We start from the raw sequence: 18,953 nt of genomic DNA, 5'->3' as shown, positions 1-18,953 counted from the left end.
GGAATGTTGTTCCTGAATCTTGCATTTCTGACAGTGAACAAAGCAATGTAGGAAAGCAGAAGCAGGAAACGTATAACATCTGTTAGATTGCTGTATCCACATAATGCATACCATACAGTCATTAGTAGGAAGTCTCTGTTAAAACGTTGGTGTTAGATTGGCAGAGGCTGCAGTATACTATTTTTTTAGGAAAATCAGGGTTTTGGTTTTATGTACATCATTATTGTTATGATTCATCTCAGTCAGCCAGATGTTCAGATTGGATTTGGCATTTTTGTCTGCTTATTGAGTCCTTCCCAAAAACCTGGACTAGGCAGATGTGGATGTTTGATGGTGTTACAGCTATTGTGGCAGGATGTAAGCTCTTCCAAATAAAGCTGCCTTTTGTAATTGACTAATGGTGACTATGTCAATTCCAATGGTGTTCAAGTGGTCCTCCTGCCTTTATTTTGTACAACTCAAAACAAAGAATATAATGCTGTTGCCTTCTAGTTTCCCAACCACAACAATTTTATGAAGTGGGTTGGGCTGAGTGATTGGCCTAAAGGCACTGAGCTGGCTTTCATGCATAAGGTAGTCCTATAACTCATGGTCTACTACTACAACAAATTTGCCTAAACGTTTTTGAAATTAAGAACAGTTACCTCTCAGAAAACTTGATTGTTCAGTAAATCAGCCATAAGTGAACAGATCTTGGCTGTTTCAGTTCTAATTGTTCAAAGCTGAAGTTGTAATGAACTGATGTGGAAGATCCCCAAACCATTCCTCCAGTCACAGAATAATAAAAAGCACAAATACAACCATTGTATCAAAGAGGCAACAGAATTCTTTTGCAATGTTACTGGTTATATAGTGAGGGATGTACATAGTGAGGTAAGAGACAAATCTTTTCAGCATGATATGACAGTTTTGTATTACTGATCTTTGAAAAGTGTCCCCCAACACATTTTTTAAAACTCTTGAAAATCGGACTGAGCTCTCTTTTCAGATAAAATTAAAATGAGAACATCTTATTGCATAGTAGCCGCACATTGACCTGATTAGCAAAATGATACTCAACGATTCAGCCTGCAGGAAATGAGATATATAAGAACTTGTTTGTGGCTGAGATAAAATTGAAAGAAATGCGTGTTGGTGCTTACGGCAACTGGAGGATTTTCTACAACTGCAGATAAACAGAGTAATTGTTAGTGTGTCTGCCAATATTGCAAATAAAGGTGTTCAGCCTTCTTTTTTTTATATAAAAGTTTTATTAATTTTTAAGAGTTACAGTCTTTAGTGCTTAGCAAACAACATGTTGTCTGGCTTCAAATATTTAACATTAACTTCTTTCACAGAAATCTGTTCAGTACTACACAATCCAGTATTTTTTCCCTGATCCAACTGTCTTCTCCATATTTTTTCCATTTTCCCCTCATTACAGAGTTACTATTTTTGGTACTGTTAATTTATTTATTTATTTATTTATTTTTGGGACTTATGTGCCACCCTATCTCCCAAAGGACTCAGGGCGGCTAACAACAATAAAAACAACAATACAAAAGTTAAAAAAGAATTAAACAGCCCCAAAATAAATTAGCTAAACAATTTAAAATTAAAACAATTTTAAAACCCGTCGTCAATCCAGGTCAGCTTGATGAAAAAGGAGTGTTTTGAGGCCGCGGCGAAAGGACCGGCGATCCGGGGCCATCCGGAGCTCAAAGGGGAGTTGGTTCCACAGGGCTGGCACTCCCACAGAGAAGGCCCTCCCCCTGGGGGTCACCAGCCATCATTGTCTAGCCGACGGCACCCTGAGGAGGCCCTCTCTGTGTGAGCGCACCGGGCGATGGGAAGTCGTCCCCGGCAGCAGACGGTCCTGCAAATATCCCGGGCCTAAGCCATGTAGGGCTTTAAAGGTAAGTACCAGCACCTTAAATCTCACCCGGAAGACAACCGGTAACCAATGCAGCTCACGCAGGAGGGGTGTAGTATGGGAGTATCGGGATGCTCCCATCACTACCCGCGCGGCCGCATTCTGCACCAGCTGGAGCCTCCGGGTGGTCTTCAAGGGCAGCCCCATGTAGAGAGCATTGCAGTAATCTATCCGAGAGGTAACGAGTGCATGAGTGACCGTACGTAGGGCATCTCGGTCCAGATAGGGGTGCAACTGGCGCACCAGGCGAACCTGGGCGAATGCCCCCCTAGTCACGACTCCAATATGATCTTCAAAACTGAGTCGTGAGTCCAGGAGGACACCAAAGTTGCGTGCCCTATCAACGGGAGGTAACACCTCTCCTCCCATAACCAAAGATGGATTTAATTTATTTAATTTTAATTTATTAATATTTCTATACCGCCCTTCTCCCGAAGGACTCAGGGCGGTGAACAGGGCAAGAATAAAAAACACAGAATTACAAAAGTTAAAAAATGATTAAATACATGCCCACTAAAAAAAACAATTAATACATAGTAAAACCCCAATAAAATACAGTAAAAACCCCACCAATCCCCCATCAGGCCAGGCCGGCTTGTTCGAACAAGTATGTTTTTAGATCGCGGCGCAAGGAAAGGATGTATATGTAATGTATACAGAATTAAATATAAGCATCTTTCTCATATTTTGCTAATATATAAATAATAATATCAATTCATAAATCAATAATGTCAATTTCCTGTTTTTTGTACTCTTGTTAAGGTTTGATTTCCCATCAGTATTTGAAATATCTTTGTCAGTTATGATTTTCTCAATATTACATTTATATAGCTAAAAGTTTTGTTCATATCAATACTTTTATCTTCATATTTCCCATATCAAAAAAATGCTATCTTAGTTCTAAATCGTATCTTTCATTATAAAAGTCTAATTATATCTATCATCCATTCTTTTAATCTTATTCAAACAAGTATTTAAACATATAATGCCCCCTCTAAAAGGTCAAATCCTCTGTTTTTTTAATCTGATTCTCGCTTTCTTTTTTTTGCCAAGTAGCTTTCCAAGCCAGGGCAATTAGATCGCCCAGGAATTTTCTTCCTATTTTTGTAAAAGTTGCTTGGCATAAAGAAGACAATTTAATTAGGGTATTTTTTTTGGGGGGGGGGGTATTCCATCCATTTATATTCCTTGAACAACTCCCAGTTCCTTTCTCCCTCCATTTCTCTTTTAATTCCATTTCCCAAGTTGTGATACTTCCCCTAATAGCTCTATATTCCATTTTTAAAAATCATCTTCCTTGCCATCAGACATACTTTGCAGACCTAACAGGTAAAAGGTCTTTTGCATTTTCATTGTTATAGCTAAGTTTTACAGTATTTTGTTTGTATATAGTCGTTTATATTTCTCTTCTTTTATCTCTTCCATCTCTAAATCCATTTCCTCTGTTTCATCTTCTGATTTCTGGTTTATTTGTTCATACTTGCAGTTATTATCTGGGAACTTTCTAGTTGTAAATTTAATTTGGAGATTTGCTCATTTATATTGCCTAAATTGTTTTTAGTGTCATTATGATTTCTTTTTATGTCCTTTTTGCATTCAACAATTGTTTGGTGAAATAGTTGTGGCATAGAATATTTTTCTTTCTGAAAGGTGTTTGTTTTTTCTTGAGGCATCATTCCTGGAGATCCTCTAGTATCACCAGTCTCAGTAAGAGTAGATCAAAGTTTCCTCTGGTTTTCTGGTCTTTATGAAAGCAATATTTTATAGTGATCCTTTGTCTCAAGTATCCAAAAACTGTCAATTAATCAACGTTCTAATCCATAATGTTCAAAGTGTTCAAAATGTTCAATCTATCTGAAAACAGCTCAAAAGTTTCACCCAGGCGTAGTCCAAGGTGATTTGTTTCTTTCTCTCCCACTAGCTCTTGAAGTTAAAAGTCCAAGCTCAGTAGATATTTATAATCCAAGAAGGTCGGGGTGATAAGTATGCCAAAATATTTTCCTTTATTGCCAGCTGTTCTGCCGAGCTAGGAATTATCAAGCAGCCAGGAAGCAAATTATAGTGCAATACACAAATCCACCACTAGATGTCATTCAAAGTCCATTTTCCACTTTAAAAAAAAGGATTGATTTCTTATATTTTGCGTCACTGTTTTTTTTCAAAGAGAAAATCTTAACAGTTATCTCAGTTCTCAAATTTATCAAAACTGTAGTTTTATGTTACTTCTACTTCAAAGTTGTATGTTTCTATGCTCCATAAAATTAAAATGCCACTTCCATTTACATTTGGAGGTTTTTAGCTTCTTGGGAGCCTTTCCCAGGAAATTTAGTGGTAAAATAATAAAGAAAGGATCGATATTCTCACCCAGTTCCAAATATGCTGTTTACGATATATTAATTAGTGTTTTTTCTTCTTCGGTTGTCAGAAGCTAGTGGCCAGCCACAGGAGTGTAGCTGGTCTTTCCCCTGCCAGTTTGGAGTGCTTTCCTTGGATCGAACGGAAAGACCACCATCTCTCCGTGATCAACAAGGCACCCTTCCTTTTTTAAAAAATTAGTTTTCCAATATTACAATAATATCTTTAAAAAGCAATGTGGTGTCTGGGTTACAATAGTTCCATTTCAGACAAATACATATTATTACAAATCTCCAAATTGTTGTAACCAATACTTCCTCTCTCTCTTTTCCTTTAATACATACTATCTCTTATCTAAATTAACATACTTCTCATTGCTATCCATCAGTCATTTAATAGTTTTCTTATATTTATCAATACTTTAGTATATTTTATATTTTAACATTCCATCTTTAAAACATCAAACACCTTATATATTTTCTAGCTTTAATTTTACATTGATATTAAAATTAAACGTTTAAAATTTCTCATTTTCATATTGCTAAATAACCTCCTTTCCCTTTACACAATTTTCTCCAATACCTAGTAATGTAATACACTTCTTATTTATCTCATTTCCATATCAATATTAGTAGTACAATATTAGAATAGTCATTAGAATACCAATTACAAGGAGGAGAAAGAGGAGGAGGACAATATAATATTCTTGTTTCTCATTTATAGTTTCCACATATTAAAAATTAACCAAAATTTCTTCCGTTTCAATATTTAATACATCCTCTCATGTCACTAAATCCAAGTATATTAGTTACATTCTATCATTTTTAATATATATACATCTTAATCCATATCATTTAAGGAACTCAATATTTCAATGTTAGTATTCATACATCCGTGTTTTATTTTTATTTTTTTAATTAGTATTTTTATCTACTCATCAAAACAATCTCTCGTAATCCAAGCACAATCCTGTCTATTTTGGTATTATCTATTTCAGGCCTCTTAAGAATGTCCATATTTCTTCAATATTATTCTTGCTTTCTTCCTTTGCTATGTCATTTTTCGCTTCTTTGCCTCAGGATCATCAAAGCATTCTTGTGTTGTTGTTGAAGTGGCCCTCCAGTCTCCACTTTTGAAGGATTGAGGTGTCTGTTAATAGCACCAAATCTTCTCATTATTTTCACCTCTTAATATAATTGTCCTGGTCTGAATAGATTTTTCCCCACCTTTTTTCCATTATAATCTTCAAAAGTCTGTATTTGTTGAATATTTAATTCTTCGGCCAATGTATTTGATTGTTCAATTTCTTTTGTTAAGTTCTGTCCCAGTAAAATATTAGTTGTAGTCACAGTTTGAGTTTGTTTCTTCGAGATGCTTTCTAGTTCTTTTCCAAAAGCTCTTATTTCATCGCCAGATGAAGGAACTGATAAGTTTGGTAAGATATTTCCCAGATAGCATAGATTTGTTTTTGAAATTCTTCTATAGTGAAGTTTCACATCTGGTGTTCAAGGTTAATCTTATCTTGTTTTTCTTAAATATTTTCTTGATTTTTTTTAAAGAGAAAGTCAGATTGCAATTTCAGGTTTAACCACTGGGTGTCCCCCAAGTACTTTGAAAATTCTTTTCTCTTAGTCCGTTTCTTTTTTCAACGTTTTTTTAAAAAAAAAATACCCTTGGGCTTGCTCGCCGCTTATTTGAAGGGAGGGTTGAATTCCCCCCTCCCTCTCCACAGAGGGGAAGATACTTAGCAGCTTATTTAGGTGAAAAGAAGAAGATTAAGGTATAAGAGAGGAATATTACCCCCGTCTCTTCCATGCTGCTTTAATGTTGCCAGATGGTAAGTTTGACCGGCTGTCTGCAGCCTAGTAACTGGCCATATTACTATGGCCAGTCTTTCATCCGCCGGTACGAAGGGAATGCAGGCACTAATGGGGGGGTTGCGGCTCCCCTGCGTTTCTGCAAAAGCCCCTTCTATCTGGTCGCCCCTCCAAGGTGACTCTTCGGCCCTTTTAGGACCCCTCAGCGATGCGAAACTGGACGTGGAAGATGAAAGCCGTCCTCCAGACGTCTATGTCGGCTGACTTGGCAAACCATCTCTCTGTGATCAACAAGGCACCCCTCCTTTTCATCGCCTCTTCGGGGTGACTTTAGGGCCCCCAGCAGGGTGAAATCGGGTGTGAAAGGCAGAGCCCTGCCTTCCTACGTCCCGTCTTACTGCGACGCAAGGCTACTTTGTGTGCTCACACCTTAGTCCACCTTCTCCCATCTATTCCCCCTAGATAAGCTTCAAGTATTCCTAGGAAGCATTTTCTGCAAGATGGGGATGATGGGAGTTGTGGCTCAGTAGAGTTCAAGAAACTGCCTTACTGGAGGGAAGATCAGTCAGGGCTCCACAAAACACTCTTTCATTCTTCCATTATTGTGTGGAAGGAATTAGGGCCAAGGAAGGACATTGCTACAGATTGCAGCTGGCTTTGAAACTACATCAGTATCTTTTCAAACTTGGCAACTTTAAGATGTATAAACACAGTGGAAATCTTTTGAAGTTGTTTTCTGAAATCCTGGGTCCCCCAGTAAGTTAGCCTGCTAATCCCATCATTCATACCAGCATCACTATGCCATATGGAGTATTTGGTGGTGCATTCTTAACAGGTTTAGATGCATTGTGAGAGGGTTTTTTTTTAATCCCATTTATATCCCGCCCTTCTCCGAAGACTCAGGGCGGCTTACAATCTAAGAAGCACAAATCAACGTGCTTAGCAATAGCCTTCATTCTATGTATATGCCTGCTTATTAGGGCTTTTGCCTCCCCCCCCCGCGGCATTTTTACAAAGTCAGCTTATTGCCCCCAACAATCTGGATCCTCATTTTACCTACCTCGGAAGGATGGAAGGCTGAGTCAACCTTGAGCCTGGTGGGACTCAAACCTGCACTAATTTCAGGCAGCTGGTGTTACTTAAGGAGGCATTAGCCCACTGCTTCACCAAGGCTCATGAGTGGTTTTATTTATTTTTGATTTCCAATAAAATGGCTTTAATGAAAATTTCTTTTCCTGAAAGGAAACAATTACATGGGTTTCCCCCCCCCCCCCTTAGAAATGAAAATGGAGAAAGGAAGAAGCCTGTTGTTTCTCAAATATCTAGTCTATTACTGGTGCAGTCTTGAGGGAAGGAGCTTTCAGAAGCTTCTAAACAGGAGGTTGGGGGTGGTCTGTATGTCGGCTAAATGTTTTCTCTCTGATTTTATTTTTATAAGTATCTTGGAAAGGTTTTTTTAGAAGGCTTCATATATATATATACATATATATATATACATATATATATATATATATATATATATATATTAACAAACAAATGAACACTGGGATAGAATTAAAAACTAAAACAGTTTTTATTGCTGAAAAATCAAGCTTTCGTTGGCCAACTGCCAACGTCATCAGGATGGAGATGCTGGGGTGGGGAGATTCCGTTTGTACTGTTGGTGTCTGCACTCTGCTCATGGAGCATGCTCAGATCTGTTTGTTGAGGTCTGCCGTATTTCTTTGAGTTGTCGCGCATCCGTTTTTGGGATGTATTTGTCTCTGGGTATCTGTTGTTAAAAGTGAATTGTTTATAGCTCCATGTGTTGTAGCCATAACCCTGGTCATTGTCCGTGTTCTCATGCCAGGGATCTTAAATGGTTGTTGCTCTTCTTCCTTGTGTTCGACATTGCAGAGTGGTTGTGTGCTGGTGCAACCTTGGATTTGATGCAATGAGATAATTTGTGAATTCTTGCGCTGTTTGTCTTCATGTCGCGCACGTCGTTGCTCTTCCCAATTTTTTAGTGCCTGGTATGCAGGGGGGAGGTCTATATGCCGGTTGATGGAGGAATGGTTTGAAAACCAGGCTTCCTTAAACAGGCGGCCGCCTTTAGTGTTGTCACTGGCAATAGCCTCAGTCCCTGCTAGATTAAAGGCATGGTTATGTGTAGCCATGTGCGTCCACACCTGTGAACGTTGTTCTTGTCTTCTAATAGCAAGCTTGTGTTCATGCACCCTAGTCCTCAGTCGTTTTGCTGTCTCCCCAATGTAATTGCAATTGCAATTCTGGCATGATATCTTGTATACGACCGAGGCTTTTTCTTCATTGGGGAGTGGATCTTTAGGGCGCATGACGCAAGCTCGTAAGGTCCGATCAGGTCTGTGGGCAACACCGACTTTGTGAGGGGTTAGTATGCGCGCTGTGGCCTCGGATACACCGTGGATATAAGGCAGTGTTATCCGTGATGTTAAGGCGTTGTTACATTCATGGCGGGTAGGTTCACTTGGCCTGCTGTATTGTCTGATGAAGTTAGACGGGTACCCGTTGTTTTTGCAGACACGATAAAGGTGGCGTCTTTCTTCCCTTTTTGCCTTATTCGTGCTGCAATGCGTATCTATATGTCTAAAGAGGGTTCTGATACAGCTGGCCTTATGGGTTGTGGGGTGATTACTTTCGTAATGAAGTATCCTGTCCGTATGGGTGGATTTACGGTAGACCGATGTGTGTAACGAGCCATCAGGTTGACGCCTAACTAACACATCTAAGAAGGGCAAAGCCCCATTGGTCTCTTCTTCTGCGGTGAAGCGGATATCAGGATAGATGGAATTGAGCTTCCTCATCAGCCTGTCCTTGTCCTGCTTTTTGACAATCACAAAGGTGTCATCCACGTATCTCACCCAAAACTTGGGCCGACATGTGGACATCACGCGGGTCTCTAGCTGTTGCAGGACTGCTTCTGCAATGACACCCGAGATGGGGGACCCCATAGGGGTGCCCTTCACCTGTTCATAAATGGTGCCTTGAAATGTAAAAAACGTTTTCAGGCATTCATCGATTCCAACGCCATACTATACGTGCATTGATTAATGACCATCATAGAAAGATCCACACTATGACGATAGCAGCCCACGAATGCCAGGAACATTGCCAACAAATCCTTGCACGCCAGCATTACCAGCTTCTCACTTGCCATATTAGTGAAGATACAAAAAAGATCAAACAACTCAGGACTGAGGCCCTACATCACAAAATGCAACGCCTGCGTGCAATAAGCAAACCTAGTTCTAACAATGATTTGGTACACAATTTATCATCCAAGACGCTTTCTTACAAACAACTTGAACTGTTACAACGTGATGCAGGTTACAACCTAATGGATGCGCGCCCTGTGGACTTTGTGGCAGCCTTTGAATCAGCCATCCAACAAGTGAACATTAATGAAGTGACCAAGGACTCTATCAGGCACCGCATCACAAGCCTACTTATGACTCATAGACGCTGCCAAACATTATCAGTTACTGAAAGAGAAGCCCTAAAGCAATTACAAGAGGACACATCCATCGTCATCCTCCCAGCTGACAAAGGCAGAGCAACTGTTGTAATGGACCGACCTGACTACATCCACAAAGCCCTCACACTGCTCAATGACACTAGTGCTTACCGGACTGTCAAAAAAGACCCCATGACAACCCTCAAGAACCAAATTTCCAAGGTACTGGATAGATTAAAACGGCAAGGGAAAATTGGGGAGGAGGCTTTAAGAACTATGCGCCCCAAAGATGCGCCCACTGCCAGATTTTATGGACTCCCCAAGATCCATAAGGAAGGAGCTCCCCTAAGACCCATTGTGTCTTTTAGGGGAACTCCAACCTCAGGGCTGGCCAAATGGCTATATGGCAGATTAAGATATCTAGTAATGAACAATGACACCACTGTGAACTCCTCTAGTGAATTTTTAGAGAAAATTAGATCCGTCAGCATAGAGGAGGGGGAGATCATGATTTCCTATGATGTCACCTCCCTATTCACCTCAATTCCACAAAACTTAGCACTTGCTGTAATTGGGGACTGCTTGCAACAGCAGGGAGTGGGGCAACATCAAGATTCACTTAACAACGAAGATCTGCTTCAGCTTACGTCCCTATGCCTGAAAACGTTTTTTACATTTCAAGGCACCATTTATGAACAGGTGAAGGGCACCCCTATGGGGTCCCCCATCTCGGGTGTCATTGCAGAAGCAGTCCTGCAACAGCTAGAGACCCGCGTGATGTCCACATGTCGGCCCAAGTTTTGGGTGAGATACGTGGATGACACCTTTGTGATTGTCAAAAAGCAGGACAAGGACAGGCTGATGAGGAAGCTCAATTCCATCTATCCTGATATCCGCTTCACCGCAGAAGAAGAGACCAATGGGGCTTTGCCCTTCTTAGATGTGTTAGTTAGGCGTCAACCTGATGGCTCGTTACACACATCGGTCTACCGTAAATCCACCCATACGGACAGGATACTTCATTACGAAAGTAATCACCCCACAACCCATAAGGCCAGCTGTATCAGAACCCTCTTTAGACGTATAGATACGCATTGCAGCACGAATAAGGCAAAAAGGGAAGAAAGACGCCACCTTTATCGTGTCTGCAAAAACAACGGGTACCCGTCTAACTTCATCAGACAATACAGCAGGCCAAGTGAACCTACCCGCCATGAATGTAACAACGCCTTAACATCACGGATAACACTGCCTTATATCCACGGTGTATCCGAGGCCACAGCGCGCATACTAACCCCTCACAAAGTCGGTGTTGCCCACAGACCTGATCGGACCTTACGAGCTTGCGTCATGCGCCCTAAAGATCCACTCCCCAATGAAGAAAAAGCCTCGGTCGTATACAAGATATCATGCCAGAATTGCAATTGCAATTACATTGGGGAGACAGCAAAACGACTGAGGACTAGGGTGCATGAACACAAGCTTGCTATTAGAAGACAAGAACAACGTTCACAGGTGTGGACGCACATGGCTACACATAACCATGCCTTTAATCTAGCAGGGACTGAGGCTATTGCCAGTGACAACACTAAAGGCGGCCGCCTGTTTAAGGAAGCCTGGTTTTCAAACCATTCCTCCATCAACCGGCATATAGACCTCCCCCCTGCATACCAGGCACTAAAAAATTGGGAAGAGCAACGACGTGCGCGACATGAAGACAAACAGCGCAAGAATTCACAAATTATCTCATTGCATCAAATCCAAGGTTGCACCAGCACACAACCACTCTGCAATGTCGAACACAAGGAAGAAGAGCAACAACCATTTAAGATCCCTGGCATGAGAACACGGACAATGACCAGGGTTATGGCTACAACACATGGAGCTATAAACAATTCACTTTTAACAACAGATACCCAGAGACAAATACATCCCAAAAACGGATGCGCGACAACTCAAAGAAATACGGCAGACCTCAACAAACAGATCTGAGCATGCTCCATGAGCAGAGTGCAGACACCAACAGTACAAACGGAATCTCCCCACCCCAGCATCTCCATCCTGATGACGTTGGCAGTTGGCCAACGAAAGCTTGATTTTTCAGCAATAAAAACTGTTTTAGTTTTTAATTCTATCCCAGTGTTCATTTGTTTGTTAATTTTAACATGCCTGGGATTCGTATTTTTAATCTTATCAAGGAATATATATATATATATATATATATATATATATATATATATATATATATATATATATATATATATATATATATATATATATATATATATATATATATATATATATATATATATATATATATATATATATATATATATATATATATATATATATATATATATAAAATACTATTGTAATGTGTTCATGGCATTTTTACTGCACTGCTTTGTTTGTGAAATAGTGTGTCTGTGTGGCCTCTTCTTCTAAAGTGTTTGAAATGGCTGATTCTTTAAATGTGGGCTAAATAGGTCACTCACACATATTTATAATCTCATAAAATTCAGACATCCTAAATGCAATCTCTAAAGATACCTTTTTTTCTTCAGTTTACACAAGCATGTAAAAAAAGAAAGATTAGGAATGCATATTTTAACTTAAGGAAAAATGTCGCAAACATTCTGCAAACTTTATCTGAGAAAAAATACTCAGTTGCCTTGGAGCTATAAAAGAATACCCAAATATATACATTTTTGGGAAGTTTCTGCTTTTATAACTCAGGAAGATAATTTATGGCAGCTGAGAGACTGCTTCAAAATTTATTATGGAAGTGTTATGGAAATTTAAATATCAGTAGTAATGTAATTGGTCATCTGAGTTTTAAGTTTTATTCAAATATATATTTATTCATTCATTTGATTTGTATGCTACCTATCTCAGCAAGTGAGTCTGGGCAGTGACAATCTTAAAATGAATTAAAAACAATTCCCATTAGACATCTAAAAATGAAGATACACAGTAATGGCTGCTAGCACAACCAGGTGGTGGCACTCTTTATGCAGTGTGGGCCCCAGGCTGAGCCACACAACCAGGTTTTCAGGGCCTACACGAGACTAGCATCCTCATCTCCAGATAGAGAATGTTTCATAGGATAGATGCTAGAGCAGAAAAGGCATACTAATGAAACCCAGAACATGCCCTTCCTGCCAAACTAGATAACTGAGGAAAGTCAGTTCTTTGAATAACTGTTCTCAAACCATGAAGGATTTTAAAGGTGACAACCAACTTGAATTGTGCCCAGAAGTATCATGCAGCTCACAAAGTAGTTGTTATTACATGTGCTGAATAAGACGCATCCTTTACTACCTGTCCAGCTGTACTTTGCACCAGTTGAAACTTCAGAATACTCTTCAAGAACAGCCCTATGTAGAGTGCATTACAGTACTTCAAATAATCTCCCCACTTATGCCAGGTAAGACAGAGCTGAAACAGCACCCAGGCATAAGCATAAGCCCAATTCCATCTTCCAACTGGGGTGTGGGGAAGGAAAAACTCTAAATTCCACTGTCAAAACCCTACTAAAAATCAACCTCCAGCCCAGACTGAACAGAAGATTACAGTCTGGAAATCCATTGCAAATTGCCTGAAAGGTCAGGAAGCGAGATCAAAACCCGCAGTGCCAGGGCAAAATGGCAAGCCAAGTGCCTCTTGCAACTGCTCTGGGATCCACAAGTTCCATGGTGACTTAAGGGAGGTAAGATGTCTACTGCTGTCACCTGCCAGACATAAGGTTAAAGAAAGGCAAGATGGCTATGCTCCTCTAGGCATCTTGTCTAGGCTGTAGGATGCTGGTTGGTTCTCCCGCAGAACCACCAGCGTAGACTCCTACTGGGCCTTGATGGCAATACTCAAATACATCAGCCCTTCAGACATTGAACGCTGGGGAGAATTCAATCATACTCCTGAGATGGTGAAGAAGAAGCTTGCAATTAGCTGTTTGCCATTATCACCCCCAAAAGGGAGACCACCTTTGGCTTCACCAACCTAATAGCTGAGTAGTGGCATTTGCAAAGATCTGATCACGAAATGCCCAGCTCAGCTAGACTCTCAGAGGACATTAATTGTACATAGAAATGTAAAATTCTGATTTAAAAGACTGAAATAGCCATTTTCTAAGCCTTGTAATTTTACATAGAAATTTTAGATAGAAATGTAAAATTTTTGTGTAAAATTACATGGCTTAGAAAATGGCCATTTGCAGTCTTTTAAATGGTGCCTGCGATTAAAGTTTTTATATGGGTGTGGATGTGTGTATGGAACGAATTAAATCAAGAACAAAGCACAGGGCACTTATTCAGTATGAGCAAACAATAGATACAGGTTGCAAGAAGGCAGACAGATTAATGTGAAAGACAACCAGACCAGAACAATAAGAAAAAAAATTAAACCATTACTCTAATTGGCAGATAATATGGAAACAGCAAGTCCTATCTTTTTGGTGGAAGTAGCATAACTTTCTTCCTACTAATTTTGATCTTTGTTCACATCCAGTACTTCTTTATCCATTCAGATTTTTAATGAACACACTGTTCACATTTGAAGTTTTAAAATTAAACTGGCTTCTAAAGCCTTTTTAGACATCTAATTTTCTAGACTAGTTTGTTAGTAAAGGTGGTAATTGTATCTTATTCACAAGGAAATTTTATTCTTTTCTGCTTTTTTATGTAAGGAAAAAGCCAATTCATGTGCTTTCTATACCATGCTCATGTTGCTTTCTTACAAAACAAGTTGAAGGATTTAAGCCTCGCTTCCCTTGATGTTACCAGCAAAGCAGCAGTCTCAATCCAGTCCATATTTAAGATAAGCAGGCTATTTCCATAAATGGTAATGATTACATAGCTTCATAATGTCAACTCCTAACCACATAGGTAGACATTCTGTAGGAAGATTTGTTCTAATCTGGTCCTTGAAGTTCCATAAATGGTCGCTTTCGAGTTAAAGGACCTGCTGTTCAGCTTGATGAGTAATAGAAAAGAGGACTATTTGCTTTGTAATAATTGTGACTAACACTTGGCTCAAATCACACAAGATAATCCAAGTGTCTAGCATCTGTTTTAAATTAAGTGCCCTACCTTAATGTACATCAGAGATCCTTCACCCATTTGGGTGCTTTGCTGGAGTGCATAAATGCAAAACACCCAGATGAAAAATGTACAGAAGGACTGAGAACAAACTACGATTTCCCAGCATTACACGCAGCAACACAGTATCAGCCGGAACTCCTACATGTTCTGGCAGCCTGAAGACCGTGTCTTTGTGTCCACAACTTAGGCTGGGCTGCCTCAGTAAGGATTATGAGAACGGAGGAAGGAAATTAAAGAGGGTGCAAAAAGCAGGAAGCATTTTATGCTTTCTCTTTGCACTGATTGAGCTTTGCTTCTGGATTTTTAAGGATCTAGATCAGTTTACCTCAGTTTGGCACCCTCCATATTTATGGGAGAGCAGCACCCATGCTGGATAAGAATTCTGGCAATTTCCAGTTCCAACTCATTTGAGGATGACAACTGGGGAAAGCTTATGATCTTCTGTTGGCGTCGCCCTCGGATCAACATGCTAAAGATAATTCTTGCATGAATGTTTTCCCACTGATAATTTTTAAAAATTGGCTCATCGAGCAATTCATATTTTGCACATGGAGAAATATGTTTTTCTCTCCAGGGAAGATGGTCCTACTTTCTTTGTTTTGCTGACAGTATAAACTCCAGAAAGTTTAACTGTTACTTTAACTCCAAAGAAATGTGTTGTTGCTTTTTCCAGCCATTTGAGCTTTTAATACATCGCTTGCTTCTCTTTTTTTTTTTGGCCCCTCAGATACTTTGAATCAGGGATCTTCAAACTTGGCCCTTTTATGACTTGTGGACTTCAACTCCCAGATTCCTCAGCCAGGGACCCTGGCTGAGGAATTCTGGGAGTTGAAGTCCACAAGTCATAAAAGGGCCAAGTTTGAAGACCCCTGCTTTGAATGAAAGATAAAATATTATCTACACTAATTTATTTATTTATTTTAAAGTTTATTTTTATTTTTATTTCAATCCCATTGATATCCCACACTTCTCCGAAGACTCAGGGCGGCTTACAATCTAAGCACAAATCAAATGTGCTTAGCAATAGCCTTCATTCTATGTATATGCCTGCTTATTAGGGCTTTCGCCCCCCCCCCCAGCGGCATTATTACAAAGTCAGCTTAATTGCCCCCAACAATCTGGGTCCTCATTTTACCTACCTCGGAAGGATGGAAGGCTGAGTCAACCTTGAAGTTAATGACTGTAGGATATTACAACAAATGCAGTACAATATTTCTCGTGGGTAGTATGTATTTGTGTTTTAAAAAATGACTGAGATCACATTTATGTATTTAACAGCTCATGTAAGATAAGCAGATAGTTAACAATATAAAAGTTATAGTGCTTATTAAAATAAACTTTTTTTAAAAAAAACACAGGAAACCCATTTTAAAAGACACTATTATTATTAAAGTGTGTTATTAGCCATGTTTCTTTTAAAATAAATGATGTTCTCAGAATGTTAAGATGATACTATAAATTAATTTGATTGACACAATAGCTGCAGCCACATGTGAGGAATGCTTTCAAAATGTAAAGGTATTACAGTATTACAGAAACATGCTGGTTGCCAAATTTTGAAGAATGCCAAGTCATCAAACAGTCTTCTGTTTAATGTTATGGCTTGAAGCTAGGGAATTTAGTTGAATTATTATTTTCTTGGACAACATATTTTCCCACGTGCCGATCCTACCAACCAGTTATTGTACCTTTTGGGTAGGGAATTCAGAGCTATTCATTGCTCAGGACTCTTCTCTTTATGACAGATATAATACAGGTGCACGCATATAGTTCTGAACATGTAATGCTTAGGTTCAGATTAACTGCATGTTAAATGATTATTTCTTTGTGTTTTTTTTTTTGCAAGTTAGGAAAAACTAAAGCTTTGGGATAAGCAAAAGTACAGCTCATAGAATGGCTGTACACGTGCATGATATAGATCATACATCTAATATGCATCTAAGGCTTCAGATCCTCAGGCCATACTGCAAAAACATCTGATCATATTTCAGCACCAGAGCAAGCGTTGGTTTAGATTTCTGTGATAGGTTTGGGAGTGGAGAAAGAACACCTATTAATGAATTTATGCAGCAAACGTGTAGTCTTTAGGACAGTGTTCCTCAACCTTAGTAACTTTAAGATGTCTGGACTTCAACTCCCAGAATTCTCTAGCCATCAGGGCTGGCTGGAGAATTCTCAAAGTTGAAATCCAGGCATCTTAATGTTGCCAAGGTTGAAAAACACTGTTTGAGGAGATCTCTCCACAAATATATCACAGTTAAAAACTCATTTGGCACAATGATCAAGGTGCCAACCTTTAAAATATACATTTATTAAGAATAAATTACTTCTTAACAACTTGCAGGTACCCGGAAGCTATTCACAAATGGGATGAAGCACTTCAGTTAACCCCTGAAGATGCCACTCTGTATGAGATGAAATCACAGGTAATACTTGGAACATTTCTTTGCAATAGTAGCAAATGCAACTTGGTGTCTTTTTTATCTTTTCCACTAAAATCAGTAATAATTCTAGTCTGAAACAAAAATATACTCTTACTATTTGATATTGTTCTGAAGTTTTCCACTCTTGTCTTTCTTCTAACCCATCTTCCAAGTGAATGTCCTAAACACATTCAGCAGAGACAAATTTAGATTTTCTGCTAACTATATGCTTAAATGGCAAGCTGAAACTATTTACAGCTATGGATAGTTCACTCAAAATATATAGATACAGACTTAGAAGGTATTACCTTCACAGCTTTGTAAGGAAAAGCCTAGTTGTTGGATCACTAAATCCCAACCCTCTGTCTTTTAAATGTCTGGGACTTCATCTTACATAGCCATCTGCCCATATAATTTCCCACAATGAATGGGAAGTAGACATAAATACCGGTAAATAAATATTGCTGCTATACTGGAAAACTCACCCATAAAGTACCAACTGCGGAAGATCTAAACAATTGTTTATTAGTTCCAAAGCCAGCAGGTTACAACATGTCATCGGCCTCTTTGATCCATATGAGCCAAGAGCAAGAGCCACAAGGTTAAATTGATTTTATTTCAAATATTGATCAGAGACAGTACAAGCATGTGTATAGATTAGCAGAAGGCTCCAAGTATGGAAATAATTGCTTCCCAACCGATGGAGAAACAAGATAACAAGGGGGAACATGAGTATCCTTCATGGCTTGAAATTAGTAAAGGCAAAGTTCTGGAAAATACTACATAGTATAACCTGTAGAAAGTACCAAGCTGGAAGAAACTACTGCCAAAACATCTGGTCTTAGCTCAGTTCAGCCTTTTCTTCCTATCCATAGCATTGGATCCAGGTATGAATGAGCTGCATACTACTTCTAAAGGAAAACAGTGGGAAGGTGATTTGTTTTGAGGCATCTTCCAAAGGTGCTTTTTCAAGAGGCAATTGGACTTTCTTTGTTTTCCTTGAAGGTATTTCGCTTGTCATCCAAGAAGCTTCTGAAGAACTGAAGAAGCTTCTTGGATGAGAAGCTGAATGTCTTCAAGGAAAAGCAAAATCCAATTGTCTCCTGAAAAAGCACCTTTGGGACAACCATGACTAGATGAGTGAGAATCCTCATAGACACTTTAAAGCATCTGTTCTCTGTAGTTCATGAAAAGGTTCTTGATGGGACCCTTCAAAAGAGCTGATGTAGGAAGGAGAAACCAGCACCATACTGAATCACTGCTGCAATCCAGCCTCCTGAAAATGGAAAATATTCCTTTTTTTCTGCGATACAGATAGTCTTTGATTTACGACCATTCATTCAGTAACCGTTGGAAGTTACAGTGGCTCTGACCAAAGTGACTTATGACCGGTTTTCACACAACCATAGCAGCATCCCAATGCTCATGCAATCAAAATTTAGGCATGCGTCGACTGGCATAAATTTATGACAATTGCACTGTCCTCGGGGTCATGTGATTTGCGACCTTCCTAGCTGGCTTCGGACAAGCAGAGTCAACGAGGGAAGCCAGATTTATCTAACGATCGCACGATTCATTTAAAAGTGGTGGCAAAAAGTGGTGGTAAAATGGGTTGTGACTCACTTAACTGCCATGCCTAGCAGTGGAAACATTGGGCTCAGTTGTGATTGAAAGTCAAGGACTATCTGTAAAGGACATGCCACTCATGCAATTTGCAAAAGAACTTTTGAGAACGAGGAGGATATGCAAATATTTATATATCACCCTCTTTCCCGTTACTAGCCTTTTGAATGCGATATCGGAAGGTGATTTTGTGTTTGTTCCATGTTGTTACTTTGGAACATCAAAAGCCAGTCTGCATTTAAATTATGATGT

General features: G+C 39.3%; 1 protein-coding gene across 1 annotated transcript in view; it reads left to right on the top strand.

The window, feature by feature from the left end:
- TTC33 (tetratricopeptide repeat domain 33) overlaps positions 1-18,953 on the top strand; it is a 42,096-nt gene that overhangs the window by 7,448 nt on the left and 15,695 nt on the right. The window contains exon 3 of the mRNA XM_081318212.1: positions 17,000-17,081. Coding sequence (XP_081174338.1) covers positions 17,000-17,081 — 82 coding nt within the window. The remainder of the gene's footprint in view (positions 1-16,999; positions 17,082-18,953) is intronic.

Source organism: Vipera berus, assembly GCF_964194415.1.
Source record: "Vipera berus genome assembly, chromosome: 2".
In the NCBI taxonomy this organism is placed as follows: Eukaryota; Metazoa; Chordata; class Lepidosauria; order Squamata; family Viperidae; genus Vipera; species Vipera berus.
The sequence above is the reverse complement of the archived record's forward strand: the minus strand, read 5'-3'. Positions and strand labels throughout refer to the sequence as shown.